The 21,605-nt window shown below is 40.8% G+C and overlaps 1 protein-coding gene across 2 annotated transcripts; it reads left to right on the top strand.

Moving 5' to 3' along the window:
• The first annotated feature begins 460 nt into the window (after positions 1-460).
• zranb1b (zinc finger, RAN-binding domain containing 1b) lies at positions 461-19,796 on the top strand. 2 transcript variants are annotated; one of them, XM_051378290.1, is made up of 10 exons: positions 461-871; positions 2,265-3,319; positions 7,507-7,694; positions 9,613-9,766; positions 10,689-10,760; positions 12,289-12,487; positions 14,001-14,121; positions 14,535-14,664; positions 16,767-16,996; positions 17,535-19,796. In XM_051378290.1, exons 2-10 carry the CDS (start codon positions 2,359-2,361, stop codon positions 17,751-17,753), a joined length of 2,274 nt encoding a protein of 757 aa, XP_051234250.1. In that variant the 5' UTR covers positions 461-871; positions 2,265-2,358; the 3' UTR covers positions 17,754-19,796. The 2 variants fall into 2 exon arrangements, with proteins under 2 accessions (XP_051234250.1, XP_051234242.1); XM_051378282.1 differs by having other exon boundaries at positions 463-1,065.
• Positions 19,797-21,605: the final 1,809 nt, after the last annotated feature.

Below are 21,605 nucleotides of genomic sequence, written 5' to 3'. Positions count from 1 at the left end.
ATTTGCAGGTTAATTCAGCGCATAAAACCTTTTAAAATGACATTTTAGCTTCTTCCAAAGACTTAATAGCAAAACTGTCACTCCTACTTTATTTTGTATTTCTATGCGCCAAACTTACTGGTGCTTGTGTCAATGACATCACATTGGAGGGGGACGGGCTTTCCTGTAAACAAGAGTTGCAACCATGCATACATTTTATTTGATGAACAAATTATTTGTTGAAGTATTAATTGTGGCGCAAATTACATGTCTGCTATGGAGTGTGTAACAATAATAATTGAGTGCTGAGAACTGTTGCTCAAGCTGTCATGCATTACTGCAGACTGCTTGCTGCAGTATTTTTACGATGACATCATCCCCTTATCCCTTTTGAGGGAATACCACGTGGTTGCCGGCCAGAGATGCAACAATTTACGATGCACAAATTGAAAACAAACATTTTTTTTTTTTGTTACTGTAAGTAACGGGGCATACCGACGAAAAGAAATTCATGTTTACACGGAATTGCCGGTGTTATTACTGTGACATTCGAGCCTGTTTTGCTTCCACGGAGCCCTTTAACAGTTGGAACGAGAGACGTAGAATCTGATTGGTCAATGTCAAGGATACACAAAAATCAACCAATCAGATTGGTTGGCAGATTCAGGTGGTAAATCCTGATCCTGCCTCTGACTGTAACACGGCCCAGAGCTCTCAGCTCTCTCCCCTCGTAGTGTATTTTTGAGCCCTGCCTCGGTTGCTTCCCTTCCCCTGTGCCGCCATTAAAGCCCGTCCGCTTGATGTTTGGAAATCGGGAAGAGGATAAAAATGATTTAACGCGTCAAAGGAGACGGCCGAGGGACGGGACTAGGGGGGGGGTTCTTGCTCCGCGGTATGTATGGACCTTCAACTGCCAACTAAACGGCACCCCAAAGAAGTAAATATGCGGTTAGTGTTGGCCAAGTGAGAGAAGCCTGAGTTCGGATTGGAGTGGGTTTCTCTGGTCAGGGGGGGAAGCTCCGGGAAGCTCCATTTGTTTTGGCCGCAGTGGGGGAAACTGAGGAGTGTAAACACAGCGAAGCAAAGGTAAGGCTTTCAGCGTTAGCAGACCCTCTTGTGGAGTTAATAAGGGCCTCTCAAACGGTTAACACACAGTTAATCCCGTAATGTTAGCGAGCATCCAGCTAGGTTAGCTTGGCAGTAATTCCAGGCTGGCAACAGAACGCACGTAGCCTGACGTTAGTTGTCATGTAAGATAACAAACAGCTAGCTCGCTCCGTGGGGCTGTTTACAAGCGCTGTTAGTCAACTAATGTTAGCTGTATGTGCTCTTTCGACTTCTTATTAAACTGTTGAACTCCGCCTGTTTATTTCGTCCGATTGTGTTAATGTTGTGCACGAAACATAAGTAACACAAACAGGTTGAACGTGACTACTGTAGGTGTTAAACGTGGGCACTGTGTTTGATCGCTTTGCCTACAAAACATGCAGCTCTGGGGAGTCGTATCTCGCCTATGTGTTGAATATCTCACGGTGTGTTGGTAAACTTGGAGGCGTGGTGTAAACACAGTGCAACCAAGTCTTCCCCGAGCTGCCCCTCAGCGAGTAACGTTTAACTTTTTAACTTTTGGTGTAGTAAAAACTGTCCAGAATGAAACACGGGCCACATGTAGTTCGCATCATTCAGCTTCATATGTAAGTTAGGTGATAAGCTTTGGGGCGAATTCAATTTCAGTGCATCAGTAAGTGTCCTAACCGGTCACGCGCGTCCCTGCTGGGTGTCTGGTTTCATATGTCCTTGTCTCTTGTTACCCAGCTCGGTTGTAGGGCACATTTGACTGGTGTATGTAACTTACTGTATGCGTTTAAAGCCAGTTTCAAGTTTTATTAGAAACGAGGGGGCTCAGTGTTGCACTCCTGGCTGCACTCAGTCCTGGCACTTTGCTTTGTGGGTCTCCAAACATTGGTCCCCTACTTTTTTTTGTTGTTGTTGTTACAATTAAATGCCAGACCAAGAGCAGGCAGCACTGTAGATTTTTTGTTTGACAGTAAATGACCTAATGGCTCAGTGGCACAGGTGGCTGTAATAAAGCCTACTTTGGGCTGCTCTGTGTGTGTGTGTGTAAGGAGCATTATTGGAGAGATTTGCCACTGAAAACCTGGAAAGTTAAGCACCAAGCTGTTTGAATGCAGAAACATTTCTTTCAACTTTCTTTCTCAATATGTTTATTTGGCATAACATCAAAGTGTTTTGCTAAAATGCTATATATTTTTTTTATGCCCTAGTGTACTGCTTGCTGTGTGATCTCCTTAAGAGTGGATCTGCCGAGCTGAGAATCCCTCTGAACGGCAGGAAGCCTCCCTCGGTGGCGGTGCGACGATGACCGAGCTGGTTGCCAAGTGGGCATGTGAATACTGCACATACGAGAACTGGCCGTCAGCTATCAAGTGCACCATGTGCCGCGCTCAGAAGCCCAGCGGGGGTGCCATCATTACTGAGGAGCCCTTCAAGAGCAGCCCTGCTCTGGATGCCAGTCTGCATCAGTGGGACCCTGCAGGCCTCAGCAACAGCCCAACCCAGGGTGGTTCCAGCTTACTTATTTGTCCAGACTCCAGTGCCCGACCCCGTGTCCGCATTGCTGATGTACCTGAGACTAGTAGCAAGTGGTCATGCCACATGTGCACTTACTTGAACTGGCCTCGGGCCATCCGTTGCACCCAGTGCCTGTGCCAGAGGCTGCAGGCTCAACAACAACAGCATGGGCGACATGCGACCCATCAAGGACATCATACCCAGCAGCCACGCAGCCCCACGGAATCACCCCAGACCTCAGGCTCTGGATGCCGCCCTGCTCCCCCGGCCACCACTACAGACCCCTGTGAGGAATATAATGACCGTAACAGGCTCAACACTCATGCACGGCACTGGACCTGCACTGCCTGCACTTACGAGAACTGGGCCAAGGCACTCAAGTGTGTGGTTTGCGACCACCCCAGGCCAAACAGTCTGCTAGCTGAACCCATTGAACTGGCATCAGAGCCTGAGAGCCAACAACCTTCCTCAAAACTTAATGAACAGGACAGGGACAACAGGAGGGGTGTTGTTGGGCAAGGAGTTGGGAATGTGTTAGGTGGGCTGGGGGGTTGTAGCAGCAGTCAGAGGAGGTCACCCCCGACCTCAAAACGTGAGTCAGAGGTGAACATGGACTTTCAGAGGATTGAACTGGCATCAGGGGCTGGGATTGGGATCAAAGAGGAGCTGGAAGTGGATTTCAAAAAACTGAAGCAGATTAAGAACAGGATGAGAAGGACTGATTGGCTGTTCCTCAATGCCTGTGTTGGTGAGTTTCAAAAGTATAAGACTTTATTGAAGTGTATTCAACTTGTTTCCCTTGTGTTTTGTTATGTTATGAGGTGAGCATTGAGTCAACTGAATTGTATGAGCATGCCAACAGAGAAATGGGTGACTGAAACAGGATTTCCCAGAATTTGTTTGAACAATTAATATGGTTTTACCATCTGCCAGGTAATAGGTTGCAATTCAGTTTATAATATAATAATATGATTTGTGCCCTTCTGGTGTTGTTGATACACTGTATGCTTAGAAATCCCCTGCATTCATCTGGTGTAAAACCTACACAAAGTGTCCGGCCACCCACACTGCAGACTGGTGAATGTGGAGTGGGAGGGAGGATGAACATTTTAAGAACAACTAGTGATTCCTTCACTCACACCACTATCTCACTCTTTCTTTTGCCTTTGCCATGGCTACGTAGAGTTTGTTCTGCACACCCACTCAAACTCCAGTCCCTTTTCCCTGTCTCTTTGACAGACAATTCTTCAGTTTTACACTAAAAACACAGATTTGACAGCCACGTATGCATTTGATATCCCAATGAATCTCTCGTAGTGATGAATAGTTCTAGTCTTTTTCATACTGCTACATTCCTTAAAGCAAAGGAATCATCGGGTCTGAATGTCAGAGAAACGTCACCATAGTTAGTTTGCTTCTGGTCTCACACCGGGTCTCTTACTGCATGTGACATGGTGAATTCCCTCATGTCTGTGTGGCTTGTCCCCTTGGGACTAGGTCTCGTCTGGACGTTGTCTGTTCAGAAATGTCCCTTCTCCATCATCCTTTGAAGGATATGAAATCCAAGCTTGGTCCACAGTCTCTCCCTATTTGCCCACAAATTCATTAAATCACTTCATTTTTAGGTCTGCCACTAATGATTATTTTCATGAGCAATATCCCCCTATTATTTCCTCTAATAATCATTACAGCTTCCCAGAATGAAAGTAGACATATGCATATGCATGTTTTTTTAATCAGTGTTTCAATCAACAGTCCAAAACCCCCAAATATTCAGCTTACTGTCATATAAAACAATAGATCATACAATATGATATTCACATTTCAGGAGCAGGAATCAGAACAATTCAGCATTTTTGCTTGATAAAATAAAATTGTTGCCTATTTAGTAATGAATTAATTAACTATTTGTTTCATCTCTAGTGTCTGACTTCTTTGTTCTCAAATATTCCCACAATGGAACAAAAATGTAGCGTCCATAGTTTGCACACCACGTTTTTCCCAATCAACCCACAATGCAATGTTTCGCCGTAGCTTCTGAGAACACACACATGCAAGTGACACTAATGCCTCACCACGTCTGTCAGCCGTGACACAAGTTGATGATAATTCACAAGTCTTCGATATCCCAATTTAATGCTCACTATATAGCAAACTACTTAGTGTTAATTATGTAGGGAATAGTGAGTCTCACAGGACATCGAGAGACTTCACAGCCCATTTGGGCTGAGAATAGGCAAGTGAATCTGTCCTGTGTTGCTAGGTAGGTTTCCCTGTCATACACGTATAGACATTAGTGTTTGTAAACAGTGGTCTCAGAGTAGATGCTCTAGTTTCCAAAGGGACCTGCTGCACTAAAAATAGCATGACCCATGCATCAGAAGTAAGAAGTCATGGACAACAGCAATGACCTTTGCTCCTGCAGTGTGCATAACCCTAGACCAACTCCTTAAAGTCAATGGATGTTCCTTATATGCGTGGTGCTTACATGTGTGGTTACACCTGTCCAGGAAAAGCAGTATTAAGGCATTGGTTCTGGTCCATTTAGGCATCTATGTAAGAAATATCAGTGAGCTGACACACATGATACCAGGGAGCTTGCATTTAAATTGAATCCTGTGAATTACAAAATGTCCAGATATTGGACATAAAAAAGGAGTAAATTCTTCTTATTTGTTTAATTTGTGTTTCTGTAAGCTGGGGAATCCTCAAAGATTGTTTGCTTTATGGGAGCTACTGTAAAAGCTGTCTACCAAATAGGGGTTGCATCCATCTTGACAACTAATAATGTGTCACATTCAGCCCTAAATACTTATTTTCTTAAAGAGTTCTGCCAATGGAAGGAGATAGTTTCACTTGTCTCTAGTGCAGGTGCACAATAAGCAATAAGTATCTTGAAACACGAAGGCTACACTATGATAAAGAAAATGATCCTGATAAAAAATTAACATTGATTCATTTGCCTTTTTTATCCAAAGCGACAAACAACACGTCATGCCACAGTAGAAACAAAATAATTTGGAAACAGGTGAAGTAGTCTCACCTTATAATAAAGGTAAACTGTCTCGGTAAAAAGCTCACATTGCAGAAAAATAATAAGGCAGAGGAAGATTTTGTGATATATAGTAAGCAGTGTGGTTTGTCTTGTTCTGTTGGCCACTTTTAAATCCTAATTATGTTGTGCATCAATCTGTCAACCTTTTTCACTTAGCCAACATTTAGATTTCAATTTGAAGTGGCTGGTTTTGCAGGTAAATGTACCCATCACAAATAGACCTACTATAGTACTACCATTTGTCCGATCACTGTTGTTCATTTTCCTATGATCAAGGTGTGAAGGAGACCACTAGCCACATTATTGAAAGAACACTGTTCTTCTGTACTTCTGTAAAGACCAGCATCACTTAGCATGATCCATTCTGTCTCATCAGTCTGTCTTTAAGTGTACGCCTCTTTGCATGTTTGAGCCTTTTGTGTTCTCTAAAGGATCTGTGGGTACAGTACTGACTGCAGGGCTACAGGCACACCCACACTAATGGAGTGTATTGTGGAAAGTGGCTGTGATCCCTCTCTATCACACTGCGCTGCTATTGTGTAGTTTCTCTCCTCATCTCTCACAGTGCTAGCCAACTCCACATGGCACAGCGAGTCCTTCCACCCACTCCATGTCTCTCTCGCTCTAGGTCTCACTCACACACAGATTATGCAGCTGAGCATTGTGTGTGGTCCTTTGACGTGAGAACAAAAGCTCAACAGTGTTTTAATGTTGTCAAATGTGCGAGAGAATACTACACGGGCATTTACTGTATTTGCTAGAAATGGAAAGAGAAATTTTGTGAACCTGTGTAGCACTGAAATTAATTCACACTTTGAGGTTTGATTTGATTTTATTCTGTCATAACACAATTGTCAAAATAGTTTATTTCCCTTCAGCAGCTAATAACTTTGGCTGTATCTCACCGTGTTGCTGGTTTGATCACAGTAACTGAGGCTGGACTTAAACAGACAACTTTTCTTGTGTTGGGCTGATCGTTCAACCATCCACATTTCATTCTTCGTCCACTTTTATCAGTGTGTGTGTGTGTGTGTGTGTGTGTGTGTGTGTGTGTGTGTGTGTGTGTGTGTGTGTGTGTGTGTGTGTGTGTGTGTGTGTGTGTGTGTGTGTGTGTGTGTGTGTGTGTGTGTGTGTGTGTGTGTGTGTGTGTGTGTGTGTGTGTGTGTGTGCTATTGCTTTGGCTTAGGAGCTGGACTAAAAATATCCCTGTCCTCCAGCCCCCAGGACTGTTCACTATTGTACAGGAACTACATGCTCATCACTGCAACTTTTTTCCTTCCTTCCTACATTAAAATACAGAATAGACCAAATATGGTTCAGGCCTGAGCATCAGATGTGTACACATCCGGTTAATCAGTGGGCGTACAAGGGGAAGGTTTCAATGATGGATTACTATAATGATAAGTGTCTTAGCATTCTGACTTCAAAGCAAAAAACTGTAGACAGTTGTGTGCTGGTGGTTGGACATAAATAGCTTCTTGCAGATAGTAATATTTCCATTTGGCCAAAAAAGGTAAAGAAAAGCAAACATCTGCATCAAACATATCCTTCAACCCCCATGCTAAGATCTAAGCCTGAAGATTAAGAAGGGGAAAAAAATAACAGACATTACAGTGTGACCCCCTATTGTCTTTTTTCCTTGACTTCAAAGTCAGTGGTGTTTCGAAGCTGTTACAGCTGCGACAGAGATAAAGCACATTCTGATCTCTAATATTTTATACTTTTTGGTTGAGCACGGAATGTCCTCTGCACAAGGTTGTTCTCATGATAAGTCGTTTTTGTATCCGTGGTGTGCGATTTTTAACAAAAGTATTAAAAGAAAAAGTATTTAAAACCATTTATTAATGTGACCTTTTTCCTTATCCCTCTTTGTCTGAAAGGTGTTGTGGAAGGCGATCTGGCAGCTGTGGAGGCCTACAAGTCATCGGGAGGTGACATCGCACGACAGCTAACATCAGATGAGGTGCGCCTATTAAATCGGCCCTCAGCATTTGATGATGGCTTCACGCTGGTTCACCTCGCCATCCGCTTCCAGAGGCAGGACATGCTGGCTGTGTTACTCACAGAGGTCAGTAGAGACAACCAATGGGTTATTACTCTTTCAGGAATCTCCCTTCCCAGCTACTGGGTATCTGTGTGAGTTCTGTTTGCGCTGTAACCACACACTAGACTCTACCACTTAAAACAGTTACATGACGTGTTGGTAGATCATAGATCAGTGTGAATCATTCTGTACAACAAATATAAAATTGAAGTTCAAAGATTGAACATAATAATTTACATGCTTTGCTGGAGGATAAATTAGATGAGTTAAACATGCAGAGAACTTCAAACAAGGCATAACTCATTCTTGTTTTGGGAACAAACAAATGCCTCTATCAAGTGGAAAAAAAGTAAAAATTGGCTGAGCTGATAATCTAGCAACAGACTTAAGACACAGTAGTTTATTCAAAAATATTCTTTCTACGTGGCCAGTTCGGTCTGATTCATATGTTAACCATTAAAAAAAGCAGGATACCAAAAACAGTTTGAAAATTTGAGGGTGGTTGGTTGAAATTGCACCTTTTGAATTATGCTATTATTGCAGCTTTTTTTGTTGTTGTTGTGTCAGAGATTATGCAGCTTTTTCTTGTGAACTCAACATCCAATGAGATTAGCCAGGAGGAATCACAAGAGCAAAGGGTTTATAGAGAGGAAAGGGACTGCAATTCAGCCTCACACTACTCTCTCTGTGCTTGCAGGAGGTCAGATTTAGAGAAGCCTGGTGCACAGTTTATAATAATTTCACCTCCTGCTCCTGTATTCGTAATTATTTTATGTTATTAGGGATTATGATAACCAATGTTTTGTTAAAAAATGAGGTTTCCCTGGCGTCTGTTTAACAAGAAGGCTCACCGTGCATGTGTGTGCGTGTCTGCAGTGTGCTGAAGTTGATTGCCGCTCGCTTGCCGTTAGCACTGTGATCCCAGATTATCTGTACACACACCTCTCCTCCCACACTCTGTCATTGTCCCAGTATTTCCACGGGGGTCAGTGAATAAGCGCTGGATCATGCCCTGAAAAATGCTTTAAAGCTGAAAACATCTTGAACATCAAACACGGACAATTCTTTTCCTCACTCTGTCCTAGAGGCAATTTAGATTAGATTAGTGAAAGTAAAATTAGCTCAGGTCACAGAGTTGCCTACGTAAACAGACAAAAAGTAATGGCTTTTGTAAGTGTTCAGGCTCCAACTATGCTGAAAAACAAATTTGCACTTAGAATCACGTTGTTCTTACTGTATATGTGGAAAATCATTACTAGCCTAAGCCAAAAAGCAAACACTGTAATTCCTGCAGCCACAATTAATCGAAATATTCAATATATCGATAATATATCAAAATTGCTATATGCAATTGTGACAAAAGGTAAAATGTGTGACAAAACAGCATTATTAAATAGGACTATAGTGCTGCAGAGAGATGCCCTGACATACAAACATGTTTAATAGTTTTTCATTCCCACACTAATCATGAAATACATTTGTCAATTACCAATTACCATATTGTGCAGCCCTATTTTTAAACAGTGGTCCAACCTCTACTTCATTACTGCTGCCTTTTTATGTAATGTTTTTTGACAAAGGGATTTCTTCACTGAAGATCTCTTTATCTTTTTCTTGTAACACCTTTAGATCTTAGTTATTCACCTTATCAAAGTGACAAATGACTTATTCCATGCAGCTGAAGGTGGTGACTGTTTGGTTCTATTTCTCTTAGGCTGCAGTGTTGCATTTGATACAGTTGGTCACAGCGTGCAGCTACAACTACCTTAAAATCTTTTTTTAGCATCAGTTAACACAGCTATGTTTTTATTTTGTGGTTACTTTTGAAATACAGCCCTCCTCAAGTGTCAGATATGCTCTTGCCCAATTCTCACGCACCATCTCATACACTCTTTATATATTTAGATTATGCTTCCTTCCCTTTATCCTCTCCTCTCTGCAGGTGTCTCAACAGGCAGCCAAGTGTATTCCAGCCATGGTGTGTCCTGAGCTAACGGAGCAGATCCGCCGTGAGGTAGCGGCCTCTCTTCACCAGCGCAAGGGAGACTTCACCTGCTATTTCCTCACTGACTTGGTGACCTTCACCCTGCCGGCAGGTCAGCAACTTCTCAGAAAACAAACAAACAAATATGACAGAAAACATAGATTCCTTGGTGGAGGCTAAACACCACAGTGCACCCACAAATTCATGAATCTTAACATGAATTCCAGAAGCTTTTAAAGTATGCTTTCTGTGTTTCGTATAACTCAAAACTGAAGAAGCCCTGTCTAGCCATCCTCTCTGGCTTGCCAAGTGCGTGATAGAATACTTGTTTTGTTTACTTGTGGCATATGAAATTACTTGTTGTTCGGCTGCTGAGGGGACATAATGCCACAATTGTCTGTTTTCAACTGCCAGAAGACGGAGGCTACCTCTGGCTCACTGTTCGAGTATTGTTCTTACATACTGAGTATACCAGCCCGCCAACGATGGTGTCTCTCGTTCATAACAAAGCTGTATTTAGCATTTTTGCCAATGTCTCTCTGTAAAATTGCATGCATTCAATGCTAATTCTGTTGATTTTCATTGTGTGGAATAGCTTTTATGGTTCAGTTTGTTGCTAGTAGCTAAGCTAAGGATTTTTGTTATGCAGTGTTTTCAGGACAATGCAGACCTTGGCTTCTGGTCACTATAGAGAGCTATTCTGTTCAGTTCCACAAAGTCAATGCATTCATTTATTTTAGCTAAAGAATAAGCTACTGTGTGTGCTTCGAGCATGCAGTGAAAGCGAATGGCTATTGTGGAACGAACAAAACACGATCGCTTGAGTTGAAATGAGCCACGACAGAAACAATTCTAGTTGGCCTTTTCAGTCATTTGAGTTAAGTGTTATAACTAGTTTAAGTAGAGATGGATGCATTCATCAAATAATAAGTGAATAAAACAAAGACTTAATTTTACCTGCACCTGTTTCTCCTCTAATAACCCCTCTTTTGGTTTCTGTCATACAGTTCTCTTTGTTTTTTGTTTTTTTTCAGACATCGAGGACTTGCCCCCTGCAGTTCAGGAAAAACTGTTTGATGAGGTGCTGGACCGAGATGTACAAAAAGGTGAAATATTTACACTATCAACTTTGTGACTTAGTGTTGCAGTAACACCTGTCAGATGCTATGTTTACATATAGATGCAATTGCTTTGAGAGAGAGCGAGAGAGAGAAGCCAGATCGGGGATGACAACGATGGTCTGGTGGCTTGGCAAACAGAGGGAGCCCCCTCACAAACTGAATACTATAATGGGAAGGCTGCCGAATGCTGGCAGTGTTATATTACTTGTATTTTCCCTCTTGGCAACACAGTGTTTTGCCTGCCTGCTTGTCACTCTGCCAGACGGTCTGTCTTTATCGTGTGTACCAGTTGCGTCTGCCCTAATCAGTCTGATTGAGTTTTTCACGCGCACACGCGCAAACACACACACACACACACACACACACACACACACACACACACGACTTTCTTTCTTTGGTGTTCTGCTTATGTGTGTGTCGAATGTTGTGCACTGTAGTATAGATACAAAGAGAGACAGACACCCTTATTTCACCTTCAAGGTTTTCTCTGGGTGTGTTTGCTTGCACCTAACAACAACAGGTTTCTAGTAGAAACATGAAATGTCCAAGTGAACAAAAAAGCTTGTCTCTTTGCTCATGTTATGGGATTAAGACCAGGTCTATTAACACTACTTAAAACCTGATTACCTGGCCATGTAAACAACATTTCTTAAGGGTGCACGGTGTGTGTGCATTTGCAGGGAAAGTATCATGGTAGTAAGGAAGCATAGTGAAAGGAAAGCTCACTGCTAGGAGCTTCGTGTAGTTATGTCCAGAATAATTCAATACTCTTACAAAACTATATTGATCTTGAGCTTTTTACTTTTTAAACACAAAAACAACATAACTACTAAATAAATCAGTTCCCCAGAAAAGTCATTTGTAAATTTCACCTTGGTCATTGTAAGAAAAGACTGTGTTCTCCCACTACAGAGCCATTTGTCTCACTGCACCACCAGTTCAAATGCCCCAACCCCCCCAAAAAAATATCTGTTTAAGTGTATGTGCACCAGTACTGGTACACATACATGATAGTAGGAAGGGTAGAAATCTAATTTAAGAAGTATAATCTGATATTGCTTCAAAGCATCACACCCTCCATTTGAAATTCAGGAACAACAAGCTGTTTTGTTTCATGTTGGGCTGTGTTGGGCCAGTGTTTAGTCTGTTCAGCTGCAAGCATCAATGCAGCTTAAGGCAAAGTGTGACATTTTTTTATAATTAACCAAAAAAACAGTGGATGCCTTCAGTTGCACTTTGCAACATGAGTAAGACATATCTGTATACTGTATATCTTATCTGGTTTCCTGCCATAGCCACACATCTCACAGTCATCCGGTTTTGTGGTGTGCATGCAGATCTATGTAGACATTGTTATGTTAAATCTATTCTGACAGGTGTGAGTAACCATTAACATTCTCCATTAACATTAACAGTCCCTTCAAATGCCATCATCACCTATCTCACCATGCCCTCAAAAGAACCTTTGACCCCTCACACTCTTTCCCCCCCTCCCCCCTCCTCTCTTGTTCAGAACTCGAAGAGGAGTCTCCCATCATCAACTGGTCCCTGGAGCTCGGGACTAGGTTGGACAGTCGACTGTATGCGCTGTGGAACCGCACGGCCGGGGACTGTCTCCTCGATTCTGTGCTGCAGGCGACGTGGGGCATCTATGACAAGGACTCAGTGCTCCGCAAGACCCTCCACGACAGTCTGCACGACTGTTCTCACTGGTGAGGGCTACTAGGAATACAGAGACTAGGAATACAGATTACAGTGTGTTACATTCCTTTAAAACATAACCTGTAAACAGTATGGCATGCTAATTTGCATGTTATCTCAGGTATATTCAAACTGACCAGTAGACTGACTGACTGACATAATGCACCACACATTAACTTGAGCAAACATGTTGAATATACTGCATTTATGTCCACTAAATTCTTGACCATTGCAGCATTAAGTTGCAATATCAAAACATCCATATCACATCCATGTTTATCCTTATACTTACAAACATATTCAATTCAATTCAATTCAATTTTATTTGTATAGTGCCAATTCATAACAGAAGTATATATAACCTCTCAAACTCTGCTAGGGCGCCTGCATATGGCTGGCATTACTGTCTTTCAGAGCCTATTACAGCTAGTGAAGATACAGGTGTATATATATAACTAGATGACCTAAGGCATCAATTGGTAACAACCATGTCATGCTAGCTTGTCTAGAAGGGGCCTAGATAATGCTTCATATGGCTAAATTAATCACACGTGAGAGTGCGGCAGCCTGACACAGAGTGCAGAGGAACAGACAGACAGAGACATTTTCTAACATGGACACAGCGGATATTTTACAAAGCAAGAGTGATCACACCTGGTTGGTGCCAAAGACATTTGATACCAAGTTGGTTTCAATTGTTTCTTGAGGCTACGTCATTAACAACAAGCCTCCTCCACACGCAGCTCACCTGCTGTTGTGAAGACAAAATTGCAGGTGAAAAATCAAAAACGTGTCTTTTATGGTTCATCATATTGGAAGTATTACCATTAGCATAAGCCATACGTGTTGCACACACCACTTTTTTCCTTCATATGTGACTTCCATGATGCTCCTATACAGCATACCATATTTCTTTCTGCGCAAGCCTTTTTGACTTCATAGCCTATTTCAATTTACCGAAACAATACATACATACATACATACATACATACATACATACATACATAAATACATGCGCCAACCCGTGACTACTTGAACCGTTCCATCCCTATTTATAGCATATTATAAATACGAGGGTAAGCATCTAGCCAACTGAGCAGGTTGAGTTTTAGTGTCATGCTCAAGGACACAGAAATAGCTGAAGTTCAAGTTACACTTTGTTTTCCTTTTGCATAGCATGACTATGTTGGAAATTGGGATATGTGGTTTAGACGTTGGCATACATACCCAGAATCCAAAGCTGAGACTTTGATCTGAAAATGAAAAGCTTTGACTAGGGCTTTAGACCAGTTTGAGAACAGGCACATAGAGGAGATTAATAAACTCTAGTATAAAAATGGGATTGCTGAAAACACTGAAAAAAATTACTGTTTAGATATAATGAGTAATTGCCAGCCAACCTTAACCACAACAGAGAGGGAGGAATGCGGGGAATAGCAGTCCCACGCCTTTCTGCACAGAGAGGTCAAATAATGTCATATACAAAACGGTGTGTGTGTGTGTGTGTGTGTGTGTGATCTGCAGGTTTTACACGCGCTGGAAGGAGTGGGAGTCGTGGTATTCCCAGAGCTTCGGCCTGCACTTTTCACTCCGAGAGGAACAGTGGCAGGAAGACTGGGCTTTCATCCTTTCCCTGGCTAGTCAGGTACATGAAAGCAAATGCACATTAATATGGAGGACCGGAGCTTGATGTGCTTAAAATGTGACACACTAATGATGTATGAATTATGCAAGAAGCTTTACAGCTCCTTACTGCAGTATACTTAATCTGTAATGCCCTCTGAAAGTGCATCCTGTCTGTCATCAGCACTTCTCACTGCTCTGCGTGACCTCATATACTTAAGTATTTGGGCGGGTTGCTGTTATTGTATCTGTTATTAAATCTGGGTGTGAAAGCGCAGTAATTGTTTGTGTTTTTTATGTTTTAACACTCAGAGTATGCAGGGGTAACTTGGCAGAGGGAATGTACAGTATTCAAGAATCCTTGCTTTGTAGTTTTACCGACACCGCCCTTCTAACTGCTTTTTCCCTCCGTGTTGTGTTTTCTCTTTTTAACAGCCAGGATCAAGCTTGGAGCAGACCCACATTTTTGTTCTTGCACACATACTTCGTAGGCCTATTATCGTCTATGGAGTGAAGTATTACAAAAGTTTCCGTGGTGAAACACTCGGGTACACTCGTTTTCAAGGTGAGCAGTTATTTGAGTGTTTGGACTCATGTTGTTTTGGTCAGATATCATAAAATGTTGAGAGAAGCTCCATTCCAGTGGGTGTAGAAGGACTAGACTTTGTGAAATAGCTGCAGCCTACATGTGTCTGCATAGCTTACATAGCTGACATAACTGCCCCTCTGATCTGTCCGTAATTGCTATTTACAACATGCATCAGTCTAGTGTCTTTCATTTAACGCCTATTTTAGTACTGTGTGACTCAAAATAACATAAACAACATAACAAAAACCCCCCCGCCTGTCATATGAGCACATTTAGAAGTGCATTGTGATGCTGGGAAAGTGTTCGATACACACACACACACACACACACACACACACACACACACACACACACACACACACACACAGAGATATGTTTTAACATATGTAAACCATCAGAACCCCGAGTCAAACAATCCAGCGAGTGTGGAATGCGGGGTCCACGTTTATGGCTAACAGTAAAAACAGCCTGGACTCAGTTTGCCTGCTGAGTGATGCTGTACAGAGGATGATGAAAGTGCTCTGTAATGGCCAACTGCTTGTGGTAAAGCCTGCCTGATGGATCCGTGATTTACTGTTGCCAGGAGCAAATGTAAAACACACAGAGGGAGGCGTGCCTATGGGTGCCTATAGGGAGAGGAGCTCAGTTTTAAAGTGGTGACCAAGTGAACCCAGTAAAAACACAGAGGTTACTGGGAGAGGAGGTAAACAGAGGCTTCTCAATTGTGGTGTCGGTTACAGAGGAATTCATGAGGTGTGAGAGCTGCTTTGTGTATTATGGAACTGAAGGTCTATGAGACATGAATACTGTCTGTATTGTGTTTTCTGCATTGTTTTGTGTCATTCTGAAGTCAGCAGTGACAGTGTTAACACAATTACTGTACTGAAGTACACTTATAGGTCAATGCTGGTATATTTTTACTTGAGCATTTCCATTTTCTGCTACGTTATACTCCACTACATTTCAGAGGGGAAAAAATCCTTTTTACTCCTATTTGACAGCTATAGTTATTTTGCAGATTTTACATACAAACCATATGAACAGTTTATAAAATATGATGCATTGATACTAATTAAACTTCTTTACAGTATATGAAATCGTTAAAACCCGCTCCACCTCAACCAACTAAAGTATTAAAATGTTTTATTTGTGATTATGCATCAGTAAAAATAATCCTATAACGTAACTGTCATGGACCATCTTTCTGCATGACGAGTACTTAAACTATAAATACATTTTACATGTTACACGATAATACTTATTATATAATACTTATTATATAATACTTATAATATTCTAATTAAGATTTTGAATGCAGGACTTGTAATAGTATTATTACATTGTGGTATTGCTACTTTAATGTAAAGGATATACTTGTTCCACCACTTCATATTTCTTCCTCTCCTTTATTTTTCCTGCCCACTGTGGCCAAAAATGTGTATCATTAAAATGATAGCCTTTAATTTACTGTATTATAAATATATTTTTTTGATACAAAAGAAAGAAAGTGTTATTGAAGGGCAAAACCGAAAATACAGAAACACATTAATGCATTCTCCCCTGAACAAAGCGTCAAAAATAACTACTGAGGTTAATTATGTCATATTCAAAATGATAATGTATTATGAGCAACGCTAAAGGACATTTTTGTTCACTTTGAGAGTATGTTTCATTACACTTAACACTAGTTAAGCTTATATTGCCACATATGCCACTTTGAAAGGGATGAACCAAGGTAAATTAATTCTTAATTATTCTGAAACATTCATGATACAGTCAATTAAAATAAGTAATTATTCAGAAAAGCGAGAAAACAATTGAATGTATTTAAGTAAAGCAGGGTTCCTTTGTTCGCAGTGGGAAAACCTGCTGTAATGAGTGTGGGCAAGCGCCCCACAAAAGTAAATTAATGTGGAGTGTGACCAACAATTATGCAATTCCTTATTATTTACAATACATACATACTTATGTTTACTGTCTGTGTCAGGACTAGACCCCCCCCCGGCTTTGTAAATTCCATTTGTCCATTTGTTGGAAAATGATTGAAACAAATTCTCTCCCTCCTCCTCTCCCTCTAGGTGTGTACTTGCCCCTTTTGTGGGAGCAGAGCTTCTGCTGGAAGAGCCCCATTGCTCTGGGCTACACGCGGGGCCACTTCTCAGCACTGGTGGCCATGGAGAACGATGGCTTTGACAATCGCGGCGCTGGCGCCAACCTAAACACAGATGATGACGTGACCGTCACGTTCCTACCGCTGGTCGACAGCGAGAGGAAACTGCTTCACATTCACTTCCTCTCAGCGCAGGAAGTAAGGACCAGATTTCTTGTTTGTCCCTTTGAATCTAGCTTATGATTGTTTTTTGTTACAAGCATGAAACCTGTTTACTTGTAATATTTGTGCAAGAGGTTTCTCTCCTCCGTGTCCTCCATCCCGCATCGTGATGTCAAAGATATAATATAATCCGTCCTGCAGGTTATGTCTTTAAAAAATGTTTTCTGGTTGGCTCATATCAATTTAAACTACTAAAATAAAAACACAGTTGCTTTTAAAAAATTATGCAATAATGGCAGGGGTCAAAGGTGCAAAGGGTAGATGGGGCGAGAGCAGGTTTCAGGTCTTCATTCATTGTTTGGCAGCCAAAAAAAGGTACGACTCAAAAATGGATAGAAACAGCTTTTTGCATGTTTTGTTCAGTATGTAGTACTCCTGAGATGACAGTAGCAAGCTAATTTGAGACCCCTGGTGCAAGAGACACATCTTCAGCAGGAGTGTGTATGAGCTCCTACGGTTAGACTGGTGATATGGCTCCCTCTGATGGCTGTATTTGTTTCTCCCTGTCCCTCAGATGGGTAATGAAGAGCAACAGGAGAAGCTGCTGCGGGAGTGGTTGGACTGCTGTGTGACAGAGGGCGGGGTTCTGGTGGCTCTTCAGAAAAGCTCCCGCCGCCGCAACCACCCGCTCGTCACCCAGATGGTGGAGAAGTGGCTGGATGGCTACCGGCAGATCCGCCCCTGCGCGTCTTTGTCTGACGGCGAAGAGGAGGAGGAGGACGACGACGAGTGACAAAACTGAAGTGGGGGGTGGGGGGAGGGGGCAGTCTGCGGGGGGGGGGGCAGGACACCTCCCCTGCTCCTTTCTCTTACAGTTTTTTTTTTCCTTTGATTTTTGTTTTCCTTTCCTGACACGGACAAACTGTGAAAGCCTTCAGGAGAGGACAGGGAACCACAGGCCCCCCCACCCACCTTCCACCTCTGACAGAAGACACTGCTACTCTTCTAGCACACGCAGGCACTTGGTTAACACTTAAAACACATTCAACACTTTACAGACTCCGCTGCTGCTCAGCACAGAATCGAGAGAATAAAGGTTTACGAATGCAAACGACCTTTTGATTTGTTTGATTTTCAAATGTAAAGGAAAAAAGGAAACTCTATCCATAGATGTAAATGCATGTGGTTGTTTAAAAAAAAAAAAAGAGTATAAGGAAATATACCAGCATTGACTCAAATCAACACTTTATATCTGTTCAGTGTGGGCACTGACAAAAGCACACTTCCAAATTGATCTTTTTGATGTTTTTCAAGTTGTATAAGAGTTGGCTTCTTTAGCATTTTGTTTTTGAATGGGCAGGGACAAAGCCAATAAATATCATTATCTTTAGAGAACCAGAGATTGTGTAATAATAAAAGACTTTAATCCTTATTAATAAGCACTGCACATTTATTAAAACATTTCTATATAAATACAGTATCATTGCTTGAATTAAGGTCATATATGAAGCTCTTGAAAAGGGAGATGTTCCCTTTACAAGTCGAATCTACACTCATTGAGGTTTCACACACAAACATTCATGTTGGATCTTTGGTTTACCTTTTTTTTTTTTTTTCAGACTGGTTGAACTGAGAAGTTGTATGTGTGTATGTGTGTGTGTGTGTGTGTGTGTGGTTTTTCTTCTCTGAACTACATATTTATTGTTTGGAAACTTATTTGAGCTAATAAGAGCTTTCTGTATTATTTTTTTTCTCTCCTTTTTGTGGTTTTGTTAATTATTCTCTCAATCTTGATGAAGACACATTGCACAGAAACACTGTTGCTGTGAGGAAAGAACCAATCATGAAATCATCAGTGAAAAGTTTACTTATGTTTAATGATTTAGTACCTCATCTGGATGCCTAAAATCTGGTGCTTTTTGTTTTTCTTGGGCAGACGTGTGTGGGAGTGAGACGCGTTCAATGTCGACATAAACCCAGAAGTCACACTTGTCTTGTTGTTTCCCCCCTTTTCCTACCCCCCCCATCCTTATAGCATTTGTTGTCACGGTCACCCTCATGGTACACGTCACTTCACCTCCTCTGCAACGCCTGTTTGTTGTCATTATGTGAAACCACCTTTATGTTTTTGATCAAGGTCGTTGTGAGAGACGGCAACATTTAAAACCAAAGCTGACAGGAAAAAAAAGAAAAAAACACAAGTTGTCGTTACTTTTTTTTTGCTGTGAATGTTTGCATTTTGTTTTTCCTTTGCCATTGCGTACTGTAACCCTCTTTCGTGTTTCATTCAAGTCATACACGTTTTTTGAGCATCACCTGTATGTTGCTTTGTATTTATGCAATAGTTGCAGTTGTGACTATGATGGTTTGTGGATTTAGGCCTGACTTCACTATACAGAGTGTAACGCAAAGAACAGGCAAATAAGGAAAAAAAATAAAGGAAAACCTTTTTGAATGTCCAACTAAACTGTTTTCTTTCTGATATTGTTAGCTAGTAATTCTGTTATTTCATTTATCGGTTAAAGCTGTTTTACATATTTAATTCAGATAAGAAACACTTAACCTGTCATCGTCATGTCGCTAGATTTCTCTTTAAATAGGAATTCTGTGTCACTTTCACAGTATGTTCTTGAAGCACATTTCTGTAGCACCCCCTAGTGGATTCAAAATGTGTGGCACGTAAGTATAAGCAGGTCAATTGAAAGTCATTATGAAACGAACACTTCTGACAAAATATTTGAATAAACAATATATAATGCACTATAATGTACTTGTAAGCAGATGTAAAGACATGTAGTATAAATGTGTTGGTAAAGTCATGATTATTAAGCTTGAAGGTCTGGGACTAATAATTATTTCCACTATCGATTACTCTGATGATGAATTCATAGTTTCTTCACAGTTTCCTAAAATTCAAGTTTTGTCCAACCAATGTTGGTTTGGGAGTTATCAAAATAGTTGCCTATTACCTTTCTTTTGATTGACTAATTGATTAATTAACTAATTGTTGTAGCTCATGTAATTATTATAGTCATTCAAGGTACACCAAGGTCTAGATTTCTTCTGGAACTTTCAGCCTTATCTTATGTCCTTCATCAGTGGATGGAGTTTGCTCAGTTGCCACTGAGAGTAAAGAGGAAGTATTTACAAATAAATCTAAATAAATAAAGACATATAATGGATATAATAATATAATAGTAAATTAAATAAATAAATACTTAATATTTAATCATCGTATCCAGTATGAAGACAAATGTTAAAAAATGTCAATCATTCATTAGTTGTTTATACACTAGTTACAGATGCTTCACAGTCAACTTATACATTAATAAACACTTAAAATGTTTATCTCCTTACAACTACAATATAGTGTGTTAACTTGCAGTAACTGATGGTAACACACTATCAGATAGTTCAGAGATTATTTGTAACATTTCAACTGTTTTTGTTTTGGCTGTAAATGTTAACCATATTATCTATTATATGTGACAATTTATGAATATACCCTGACCAAGAGTGGTGTAATATCAAACAACAGTTGCTGAATCTGTTGAAATGTTACAAATACTCTCTGCAGACAGACTATCCAAATGAAGTGTTACCTTTTTCACACTTGGGGGCAGCAGAAACAAGCTGTAAACACATCTGACATTAGATCTTTTCATTAGTTATTAGTTAATATGGTGATTCTTGGCATTAACTGTTGCTATGTATACACCCAGCAGTTACAGAGAAACATTAACATTCATTTTGAGTTGTGTTTGTGTCCACCTAACTTTGTCTGGTTCTACACAGAAAGTGTACAGTGGCCGATATTTTTTTTTCACAGGATGGCATGACGTTCCCCCTGCTCTGCCTAACCCTAACCAATCTCACTCCTCATGCCTAAATCTAACCAACCAAATCAATGAAAGCAACAAGTACTAGCCAATCAGAGGCAGAGTAGGGCAGGTCATGACTTCACCACCCTGTGAAAAAAGAAATTAGAGTAAAGTGGGGTTTTCTACAGCAGAAAACGACTCAGTGAGAGCGGGGAGAGTCGACCAAAACAATATTGTTTCAGGCCACTAATCGAATCACACACCTCATGGCTGACTAAGGTACTTTAAACCTGTTGGCATTCGACTGCTGCAATTGTTTCTCTACTCCTCTTAACTACATCTCACCACACATACACGATACACATATTTTTTAGATTTGAGGATATCATTATCGTTGATGTCCATCACTTATAAACAGTCATAAATCCACTTAGAAATCATAAAAAAGATGCATCTTATAACTCCAAAGAACCTGCCTGAGAATTAACACATTTATTAATTGTCTTCAGTATCAAAGTAAACCAGTGATATCTGTCTGTACATCAATGGATACACTGCAGACACCAACTGCTAATGGCTAATTCGGCATACTTTTAATGATGGTCTGCTTAAATGTAAACTAATATAGGGCTTAGGTATTAGCCCATAGCAAAACTCCATAATACTCATCCTGTTAACAAGCATTATGGGAACTGTATTTTTAAAAGTTGGAGCATGATTATCTACCTAGTAAAAGAAAGAATAATAGGTGCCAAAATCCATTTATATAATTTTTTTTTTATGTTAGCTGCACAATAAACTTATTTTTTGACATTTCTGACATT

Source organism: Dicentrarchus labrax, unplaced genomic scaffold, assembly GCF_905237075.1.
Source record: "Dicentrarchus labrax unplaced genomic scaffold, dlabrax2021, whole genome shotgun sequence".
NCBI lineage: Eukaryota > Metazoa > Chordata > Actinopteri > Moronidae > Dicentrarchus > Dicentrarchus labrax.
Note: the sequence above shows the minus strand (reverse complement) of the source record. Positions and strands in the feature narration are given on the sequence as shown.